Source organism: Somniosus microcephalus, chromosome 13 (genome assembly GCF_052327205.1).
Source record: "Somniosus microcephalus isolate GS21.2 chromosome 13, FLI_Smic_1.0, whole genome shotgun sequence".
In the NCBI taxonomy this organism is placed as follows: Eukaryota; Metazoa; Chordata; class Chondrichthyes; order Squaliformes; family Somniosidae; genus Somniosus; species Somniosus microcephalus.
The window spans coordinates 72,133,277-72,144,574 of NC_140999.1; the positions used below are offsets into that span (position 1 = coordinate 72,133,277).

Sequence of the window (11,298 nt, forward strand, 5' to 3'; positions counted from 1 at the left end):
CCAATGTCATGCACAAATTCAACATCACTGCATAATTTTATTAAACCAACTGTGCTGGATATAAACCCAAATCTCAAAAGGCCATGGACGAGGGAACTAGATGTAATATCTCCAAGTTTGCAGACGACACAAAGCTGGGTGGGCATAGTGGTTAGCACTGTTGTCTCACAGCGCCAGAGACCCGGGTTCGAATCCAGCCTCGGGCGACTGTCTGTGTGGAGTTTGCACATTCTCCCCGTGTTTGCGTGGGTTTTCTCCGGGTGCTCCGGTTTCCTCCCACAGTCCAAAGATGTGCGGGTTAGGTTGATTGGCTATGATAAATTGACCCTTAGTGTTAGGGGGATTAAATACGTGGGGTTACAGGGATAGGGTGGGATATGTGTTGGTGTAGGGGTTACGGGGATCGGGTGGGATATGTGTCGGTGCAGGCTCGATGGGCCGAAATGGCCTCTATCTGCACTGTGGGGTTTCTGTGATTCTGTGATTCTGTGAAACTCCAGTATGATTTGGACAGGTTGGGTGATTGGGCAGAAGCATGGCAGATGCAATATAACGTGGATAAATGCGAGGTTATCCACTTTGGTGTCAAAAACAGGAAGGCAGATTATTATCTAAATGGCAATAGATTAGGAGAAGGGGAAGTGCAACGAGACCTGGGTGTCCTTGTGCACCAGTCGCTGAAAGTAAGCATGCAGGTGCAGCAGGCGGTTAAGAAGGCAAATGGTATATTGGCCTTCGTAGTGAGAGGGTTTGAGTACAGGAACAAGGATGTCTTGCTGCAGTTGTACAGGGCCTTGGTGAGGCCACATCTTGAGTATTGTGTGCAGTTTTGGTTGCCTTATCTGAGGAAGGATGTTCTTGCCATGGAAGGAGTGCAGCAAAGATTCACCAGGCTGATACCTGGGATGGCAGGAATGACGTATGAGGAGAGATTAGGTCGATTGGGCTTGTACTTGCTGGAGTTTAGAAGAATGAGAGGGGATCTCATCGAAACTTATAAAATTCTAACAGGACTAGACAGACTAGATGCTGGAAGGATGTTCCCGATGGTCGGGGAGTCCAGAACCAGGGGTCACAGTCTAAGGATAAGGGGTAAGCCATTTAGGACAGAGATGAGGAGGAATTTCTTCACCCAGAGAGTGGTGAACCTGTGGAATTCTCTGCCAAAGAAGGCAGTAGAGGCCAATTCATTAAATATATTCAAGAAGGAGTTAGATATATTTCTTAAGGCTAAAGGGATCAAGGGATATGGGGAGAAAGCAGGAACAGGGTACTGAGTTTGGACGATCAGCCATGATCTCATTGAATGGCGGAGCAGGATCGAGGGGCCGAATGGCCTACCCCTGCTCCTATCTTCTATGTTTCTATGTTAAGTAAAAGGGACAATGCACAACTTCTTCATGCAACCAACTCCTCTTTTCTCTGATCTCAGCCAGTCTCTGCATTGGTCAAAATCGCCCTTGGACATTCTTAAATCAAATTCTGGGTCTCTCTCTGCTGCTAACACCTTCAATTTCTTGCCTGATTCTTACCTCAGTAACACTGGATCATGTCCCCTTGCCCCAGTATACAGGGTTTCTGCACTACAGCCTTGTCAGATAAAGTATAGAAAGGGAGCTGACCTAAGGCGCTATCAGTTCAAAGTGGGTGCAACCAGTTTCTGGCCGCATGCTATTGGACATTATCTTCCAACATGTTCAATTAAAAAAAATAGGAGCAATCTGCTACTTACCTGGCAGCTACAGAATTAAACATCTGGAATAAAATACAAATGGAAAGAAGAATCAAAATAGAGCAAGTGTGTTGGCAACTGCACTGAATGCAAGCGTTCAAGAGAAACAACAGCTTTAGTAGACCTTTGCATTTTTTATTGAGACCAAAGTGAAGTGCTAGACTCACAGTGCAGGCTGAAAACAGTACGGGAGCAGATGGGATAAATCAGGGAGCAATGATTAGGGGACGCTAAGCTTGGGCTTTAAAAGTTCCTCAGATGAAGGTAAGTGATCCAACAGCGTTGAGATCCTGGGAACAGAACAAGAAATAACAGCACAAGGAGGAGGCCATTCTGCTCAGGTTGTGCTGAATTTTCCTTAGAGTGGCTGGCACAGATCTAAGTACGTTTATGACGAAAAGTGTGATTATAAAAGACTTGTTGGAATATTTTGTTGAAGAATGATCAGTGTCTGGATTGGACTTCTATCAAAGTTCTTTGGTGCTAATTTGCTGTGCTCCTTTAAAGAAGTTGGAGGGTTTTCTGAGAAGAAATGGGATTATAGGTAATTCAGATACATTTAGCCACTTGTAATATGTTAGTCCTATAAGGCAACAAGATATGAAGGAATAACAACAGAAAATGCTGGAAAAACTCAGCAGGCCAGGCAGCATCCGTGGAGAGAGAAACAGAGTTAACGTTTCAGGTCGAAGAACTTTCGTCAGACAAAAGGTCTTCGACCTGAAACGTTAACTCTGTTTCTCGCTCCACGGATGCTGCCTGGCCTGCTGAGTTTTTCCAGTGTTTTCTGTTGTTATTTCGGATTTCCAGCATCCGCAGTATTTTGCTAAAATATGAAGGAAACTTGTTGCTATGGGTTTTTGGGAGTTGTATGTGGTATAAATTGCCTTTGTCAGTGTCATGTTTCTGGAATTGTTAATTTTTTTTGATCTTCAAGGAAAGTATTTGGGAATGAGTTATGTTTAAGTGTTGCATTTTAAAGCAAAGTAAATTCGCACAGGTTTAAAAATAAGCCACAGGCTGCAGGCATTGACGTTGTGTATTAAAGCCAGACAAGCCAGTTTGTGGAATGTCACGGCTCACCGCCCATCCGAGTCATTCTCCTCTCAACCCCGCCAATGCATCATATAAGGTGACCAAAACTGGATGCAGTGCTCCAAATGTGTCCTCACCAGTCCTCTGCACTGAGTTTCTGGGCACATAACTTGACAAAATTGCTAACATTAGTACCTATTCCGTTTCATTTATGAACAAACAACGCCCGGGAGAACCTTTTCCATTTATCACCATCTCCTGATTTTATTGCTGACCCGGTTTTCACTCTGCCTAATTATTTCATCAGTAATTGTCCCAATCTCCTGCCATACCTTTGCTAGAACTCCCAGAGACAAGGCACAAAATGGCTGTTTTTAGCCATTTAGATTGTTATTCCGTGGATCCCGTTGATCTCCTGCCAGAGATCTCCTGTGGTAATTGCTGGCGTTTGAGAATAGCAGGAGACGATATCTTGAGCTGCGCATCCCAAGGAGGGAGGAAAGGTTGTTGGTTTCGTTGACAGGCCAATTGATGAATAGCTGAATGGGGAATAAGTCGGAGTAATACAGAAAAAAAGACAAAGGGAAACATGGGCAATCAGGCTGCTCAGTCTGGGGTGGAAGCCTGGACTCGTGAGGGGGAATTCATTCATCTCAAGCTCAGAGGCAGTGAGGAACAGAAGGCTGACCAGGAAGCGTTAAGTGAGAACACTAAAAGGAACAGTGTGGCATATTTTATTATTTTACTTGCTGTCAAAGAGGGTTCTGTACTCAATCAAATCAAGGTGAGATTTGATTACAATTGTTGCCCTGTACATTCACTCAACGTCTGTAAATAAAGCAGCTTAATGATTTGTATCTGGCCTCATTTTACCAGGTGTTTCCTGTTTGTCGTCAGAAAGATTGGAGAAGCGCACATGTGAAAGACATGATATCCAGTTCAGCTCACTATTGTTAAACCTCTGGGCTACACTATTGTATAATTAGATACTGAGTAGTACGGGCGCACAAAAGTTAGAACTGCCAAAAGCGGGAAATATCCCATTCACCCCACAATCCTCTAGCTTTAGGCTGTAACATGCAACATGAAATATTAGAGAAAATTATACTCACAGATGTTGAGAGAGAATAGTTATACATTTTTAGAGAGGTGCAAAAATAGGCTGGTGCTCAAAGTAGTTAAAGGAACAACTTCTAATTGGCTGATTTGTCATTCTTTAGATAGACAATCCTAGTTCATTTATTTCTCTGTACAGAAACAGCAATTGTTACCTGTATGAAGGTGATGTCTTTCTTCTTGGAGTTGTTATTCAGATTGTTCAAGTATTTCATGAAATCTCTCATTTTGCCATGGAGATTTGTGACCTGGGCTTCCATCTCTGCAATTACACGATTCTCCTCTCTATCCAGATATTCGAAAATTTCTCTTTCCTCATTTTCAATCTGCTTCCTCAGTGCATCACTCTTCTCCTTTATTTTAGTTTTCTTTTGCTTTATCTCATCCTTTGGAAGGAGAAATGCATCAAACTGTAAATGATACCGACATGACAGATTCAAGTTCCAATCTCATTTAGTTCCTCGTGTCAGCTATGGCTCATTGGTAGCGCTCTTACCTCGGAGTAGTCGTGGGTTCAAGTCCAAATACAATAAGTTGAGAGGGGAAGTGAAGATGAAAATAAGATTGGCAAAGAGAGAATATGAGAGTAGAATGGCGGTTAACATAAAAGGGAACCCAAAAATCTTCTACCGGCATGTAAACAGTAAGAGAGTAGTAAGAGGTGGAGTGGGGCCTATTAGAGACAAAGAAGATGATATATGTTTGGAGGCGCAGGGCAAGGCTAGAATACTTAATGAGTACTTTGTATCGGTGTTTACTAAGGAGGTGGATGCTGACACAAAAGGTAGAAGCAATGGAAGGGGTAAAAATTACTAGAAAGGCTGGGTATACTTAGAGTGGACAAGTCGTCTAGTCCAGATGGCTTGCATCCCAGGTTGCTAAGGGAATTGGGGGAGGAGATAGCGGAAGGGCTTGCCATAATTTTCCAATCTTCCCTAGATGCGGGGGAGGTGCCTGAGGATTGGAAAGTGGCAAATGTGACACCATTATTCAAGAAAGGGTGTAAGGACAATTCTAGCGCACGTCAACCCAAGCACCCCACCCACCCGCCCCTTCAACCACCGTCTGCCCCACCTGTGACAGAGACTGTAGGTCCCGCATTGGACTCATCAATCACCTGAGAACTCATTTTTAATGTGGAAGCACGTCATCCTCGGTTCCGAGGGACTGCCTAAGAAGAAGCAGAAGAAGAAGTAACTACAGGCCAGTCAGTTTAACATCAGTGGTGGGTAAAGTTTTAGAAACAATAATCAAGGAAAAAATTAGTGGGCACTTGGAGAGGTTTAAGTTAATTAAGGAGAGCCAACACAGATTTGTAAAAGGCAGATTGTGTTTGACTAATCTAATTGAATATTTTGATGAAGTAACAGAGAGGATTGATGAAGGGAATGCAATGGATGTTGAGTACATGGATTTTCGGAAGGCGTTTGACAAAGTACCACATAGAAGGCTGGTTAACAAAATTGAGGCTCATGGAATAGGTGGGTCAGTGGCAGCTTGGATAAGGAATTGGCTTAAGGACAGAAAACAGCAAGTTGTGGTAAATGGCTGTTTTTCAGACTGGAAGGTGGTAGACAGTGGTATTCCCCAAGGGTCAGTGCTGGGGCCACTGCTTTTTTTGATATATATAAATGACCTTGGTTTTTGGAATACAGAGTAGAATTTCTAAATTTGCCAATGACACCAAACTTGGGGGTGTGGCAAACAGTGATGATGATGCCAATCGACTGCAACAGAACATAGAAAGGCTAACAGAATGGACAGACAAGTGGCAGATGGAATTTAATACAGAGAAGTGTAAGGTGATGCATTTTGGCAGAAGGAACAGGGAGAGGCAATATACAGTACACTTAATAGCACAGTTTTAAAGAGTGTGCAGGGACAGAGGGACCTGGGAGTTAATGTGCATAGGTCCCTGAAGGTGGCAGGACATATTGAGAGAGTGGTTAACAAAGCATATGGGATCTTGGGCTTCATAAATAGAGGCATTGAATACAAAAGTAGAGAAGTTATGCTGAACCTTTATAAAGTGCTGGCTAGGCCACAACTGAAGTATTGTGTCCAGTACTGGTCACCACACTTTAGGAAGGATGTGAAGAGCCCTTGAGAGGGTGCAGAGGAGATTTACCAGAATGGTTCCGGGGATGGGGGACCTTAGCTACAAGGACAGGTTGGAGAAGCTGGATTTGTTTTCATTAGAGCAAAGGAGGTTGAGGGGTGATTTGATAGAGGTGTACAAGATTATGACGGGTTTGTATAGGCTACACAGGGAAAGGCTGTTCCCACTAGTTGATGGTACAAGGACTAGGGGACACAGATACAGGGGGGATGTGAGGAAAAACTTTTTTACACAGCGAGTGGTGATGACCTGGAATTCACTGCCGACGGAAGTGGTGGAAGCGGAGACACTGAATGTTTTCAAGGGGAGACTGGATAGGCACTTGAGGGAAATAAACTTGCAGGGCTACGGGGATAGAGTGGGGGAATGGGACTGACTGGATTGCTCTACAGAGAGCCGGCACGGACTCGATGGGCCGAATGGCCTCCTTCTGTGTCGTTATGACTCTATGACTCTAAGTCTCATTCAAGGACTTAACTATTCCCTGCCTTGTATTCTCTGGAATATAGAAGGTTTGCTTGAGAGTTTTAGAATTTTGAAACGAATTGATAGGGTAGATAGAGGGAAACATTTTCTGCGGGTCGGGGGTCTTGGACAAGGGAACACAGGAACAGGAGGAGGCCATTCAGCCCCTCGAGCCTGTTCCACCATTCAATGAGATTGTGGCTGATCTGTGACCTCACTCCGTTTATCCGCTCTTGCTCCAGATCGCTTAAAACCCTTCCCTAGCAAAAATCTATTGATCTCAGATTTAAAATTATTAATTGAGCTAACATCTATTGCTCTTTGTGGGAGAGAGTTCCACACTTCTTTCCTTGAAGAAGTGTTTCCTAACTTCTCTCCTGAATGGCCTGGCTCTGATTTTAAGGTTATGTCCCCTTGTCCTAGACTTCCCACATCAGTGGACAAAAGTTTCTATCCACCCTATCAATTTGTTTCACAATCCTAAAACCCTCAATCAAATCAACTCTTAGCCTTCTACATTCCTGGTACTACAAGCCTAGTTTATGTAATCTTTGCTCATAATGTAACCCTTGGAAACATTCTGGTAAATCTGTGCTGCACTCCGTTCCAAGGCCAACATATCCTTTCTAAGGTGCGGTGCCCAGAACTGTACACAGTGATCCAGATGTGGTCTAACCAGGGCTTTGTAGAGCTGTAGTAAAACTTCCTCCCTTTATATTCTAGCCCTCTAATTATAAAGGCTAACATTCTATTAGCCTTTTTGATTATATTTTCTACCGGACCACTACATTTTAGTGATCTGTGTACATGGAGCCCTAAATCTCATTGGACCTCCACTGTTCCTAGCCTTTCACCATTTAAATAATACTCAGCTCTATCCTTTCTTGGTCCAAAATGGATGACCTCACACTTACCTGGGTTGAAATCCATCTGCCACAGTTTTGCCCACTCACTTAATCTAGCAACGTCACTTTGTAATTTTATGCTCCCGTCTACACTACTTACTATACCACCAATCTTTGTGTGATAGGCAAACTTTTGATATACGGCTTTCTATTGTGTTATCTAAGTCATTAATAAGTATAGTTGAGGTCCCAGTACAGATCCTTATAGGACACCACTAGTCACTTCCTTCCAATTCGAGTAGATACCCATTATCCCAACTCTCTGTCTTCTGTCGCTTAACTAATCGATAATTTGCCTTCAATTCTATGAATTTTAATTTTAGCTTACTGTCTTTTATGTGGAACCTTATCGAATGCCTTCTGGAAGTCCATATAAACTACATCTATAGACATTCCCCTGTCTACAACTTTAGTTACTTCCTCAAAAAATTCAATTAAGTTCGTTAGACATGACCGACCCTTTAAAAATCCATGTTGGCTCTCTCTAAGCAGCTCAAATTTCTCGAATCACTCTGTCCCTAATTATAGATTCCAATAATTTCCCGCAACAGATGTTAGACGAACAGGTCTCTAATTTCCTGGTTTCTCTCTCACCTTTCTTTAATAATGGAGTTACATTTGCAATTTTCCAATCTAAAGGGCCAATTCCTGAATCGAGAGAGCTTTGGAAGATTAAGGTTAAACCATCTGCAATTTCCTCACCTTCTTCCTTTAAAACCAGGGGAACTCACTTATGCAATTGGAGAGGAACATCAAAACTGAAACCTGAAAGGTCATAAACAAAAAACTCTGCAAATAATAGGCAGAGAAATAGGAGAGGCTGTGGGAGACGGCAAGGTTGGAGGTGAGGTGGCAAGAGAAGGTTGGTAAAGGGAGGGCAAGGCTCCTTATAAGTAGTGTCAGCTGCAAGTGCTTTCTTACACTGAGGTGCTATTTCTTCAAGGGCAAATGTCACTATGTGTACAATTAAACAAGCTCTTCTGTGTTTCATAGGAGGTGCTATGGAGGAAGAGACTGATGATTGACAACCACAAGGCACTTCCAGAGTCACAGCTGCTGCCACTTCCACATCTGCAATTCCTTTCACTTCATCACCAACTCCTTCATGGCATCTTACCCGCACAAGTGCCAGCACAGAGACACCCACTTAGAAGGAAGAAGCTAGTCACACTTGCCTCTTCCTGCACCTGTTCTTTCCTCTGAGGACTTCATTGCAGCTTTGAGGGATTGTCGAAGGTGCTGCCTTTCGTGTGAAATGTTAAACCGAGGCCCCATCTGCCCTCTCATGTGGATGCAAAAGAACCCACAGCTCTATTTCGAAGAGCAGGGGAGTTCTCCCTAGTGTACTGGCCAATATTTATCTCAACCAACATCACTAAAAACAGATTATCTGGTCATTATCACTTTGCTGTTTGTGGGAGCTTGCTGTGCACAAATTGGCTGCTGCATTTCCTACATTACAACAGTGGCTACACTTCAAAAGTACTTCATTGGCTATAAAGCACTTTGGGACATCCTGAGGTCGTGAAAGACGCTATAAAAATGCAAGTCTTTCTTTTTCTTTTAATCCAAAGGTTGTAGAATTGTGTCATTAGCCCACTTGCAGCCTACCTGAGTTTTCTGTTTTTCTTTCTGAAGATCTCTAAGAGCAGCCTGTACAGCTTCTACATTGTTCCTGATCTTTTCCATTTGAACATTGAAGGAAGTCTGAAATATAATCACTTTGTTAGTTCAATCAGTCCTTCACTTTAAATACGTGCAGATACCTAGTTGGTATCTTCAGAATTATAAATTCAAAAACTAATGATAAATGTACTGATTAAAACATAGACTGGGGATTTCTGCTCCGCTCTACCATAGCTTCACTGGAAGTTCGGCACAAACGGTGCAAACATGGTTCCTGCCGCACTTCCAGCGATTTTACAGCGGCGGTACAGAAACAGCTTCAAATAAATCCCTGGCCATAGATTAAAGTGTAGATTTTCTGAGTCTTTGCCTATGGCAAGGTAACTCCCAGATCTAAATGCGCATCAGACATTCAACTTTACCAAGGCACACTTGTGGCCTGTGCTACATTTTCACGGGTGAGGATTTGGACAAGTTACTCTTAAGTGTCAGCTTGGCTCAGTGGGAGCACTCTCAGTTCCAAGGCAGAAGGTCAGGGCTCCATTCCGGGACTGGAGCACATAATCCAGGCTGGTAGTTCAGTGCAGTAGTGAGGGGCGCCACGCTGGCTGATGGGTTGAGAGGTAGCCGCATGTAAAAGATGGAGTTCTCCTGGTGTCCTGCCCAATTGTCCTCTACCCACCAATATTAGATTAACCAATTATTCACCTCGTTTGCTGTTTAGGGGACTTAGCTATGCGAAAATTGCTTGCTGCATTGTCCTAAGTAACAGTGACTGTGCTTCTAAAGTAATTATTTGGTTGTGAAGTGCTTTCGATTGCCCTGCGAGGCGGTGAGATATAGTACAAATGCTTCTTTCTATAGAACATATGAACATACGAAAATAACGGGTAGGAAAAGACTAGCTGGTCCATCAAGCCTGCCCTAATCTCATGATGGCCGGAGAACTTTTCCCTCCCACCATGGCAGCCATATAATCTCCTGGGAACAGGCAAAAAAAAGAGAAAAACCCAGGACCAATACCCTGGAAAATCCCCCCTCCCTCAGGCGATCCCAACTAGTCCAGGAGATCACATGCACCAGGTGTTATCTGTAAAACTACTTACCTTCTGTTTGATGGAGTCAATGACCCAGTGAAGAACCGGTCCCGCTCCCTCCTGCAGGCGTGCGGAGAGAGTCAGCTCCTGCACCAGCCCACAACACATGTAGATTGAAAAAAAATCACACCCTGCTGGAGAGGGCATTAACATCTCATTCTTACCCGCAGTTCCTTCTCTCCCTCGCTGATGCTCCCACACCGGTGGTCCTTGTGTTTCCCGATTAAAGTGCAGAGAGTGCAGACACACACTTGATCATCCTTGCAGTAAATCTTCAGCAGTTCCTGGTGCTCTGTGCACTTCCACCGGGACACGTCTGCAGTGGCATCTACCAGCAGGTGGTTTTTAAACACAGCGCTCTCGGTGTGGTGCCGGAGGTGTTCAGGGCACATCGAGGCTTCGCATTTCAGGCAGGTCTTCACGGCTGGGCGCGGATTGCTGGCACAGTAGTTACATGAAAGGGGAGAGACTGAAGTATCCCGAGCGCTGTATTTCTGGATTATACTCGCCAGTTTGAAGTTCTTCTCCAGATTCGGCCTCTTCCTGTACTCTGCCCTACATTCAGGGCAGGGGTAAGCATCAAAAACGGCCTCATCCCAGGTCTTCTCGATACAGCCTCGACAGAAGCTGTGCTTACAGTTGAGTATCACTGGGTCGGTGTAAATCTGTAGACAGATGGAACAAACCAGCTCCTCTTCTAACCACGCTTGAGGTGAAACACTCGCCATTTCTTTGACAAGGACAGAAACTGAAAGTGACTCGCAGCGTGTCACAAACACACACGCTGAAAATCGGAGCACCGCAGATGTATTTGTCGAGATTAGTTACAGCATCGCAGGTTCACTGAATTATATTGAGCCAAGTTGTTTGTCCGAAGAAATACCTACAGCAATCTCATCCAAATATAAATGTAATTAAATGGCATTGAAAGATAGATTTAATTTAAACCAGAAGACCCCGAGCTCTGAACCTGGCAGGGGTGAATATTCTACAAAGGAAATAACGTGCATTTGTCTCGCACCTTTCATGACCTCAAATCGTTTTACAGCCAATGAAATACCTTGAACTGCTATGCAGCTGCCTGGACCCCAAGCTCTGGAATTCCCTCTTTGCCTCTCCTCCTTTAAGACGCTTCTTAAAACCTGCCACTTTGACCAAGCTCCTGTCCTAATATTTAACTATGTGTCAAATTTTGTTTGATAA

At 43.8% G+C, this 11,298-nt stretch overlaps 1 protein-coding gene across 1 annotated transcript in view; it reads right to left on the reverse strand.

The window, feature by feature from the left end:
- LOC147108414 (E3 ubiquitin-protein ligase TRIM11-like) overlaps window positions 1-10,988 on the reverse strand; it is a 52,049-nt gene extending 41,061 nt beyond the window's left edge. Inside the window, exons 1-4 of the mRNA XM_086005028.1 lie at window positions 10,260-10,988; window positions 8,984-9,079; window positions 4,039-4,269; window positions 1,733-1,755 (exon numbers count right to left, since the gene is read on the reverse strand). Coding sequence (XP_085861154.1) covers window positions 1,733-1,755; window positions 4,039-4,269; window positions 8,984-9,079; window positions 10,260-10,823 — 914 coding nt within the window. The 5' untranslated portion in view covers window positions 10,824-10,988. The remainder of the gene's footprint in view (window positions 1-1,732; window positions 1,756-4,038; window positions 4,270-8,983; window positions 9,080-10,259) is intronic.
- Window positions 10,989-11,298: the final 310 nt, after the last annotated feature.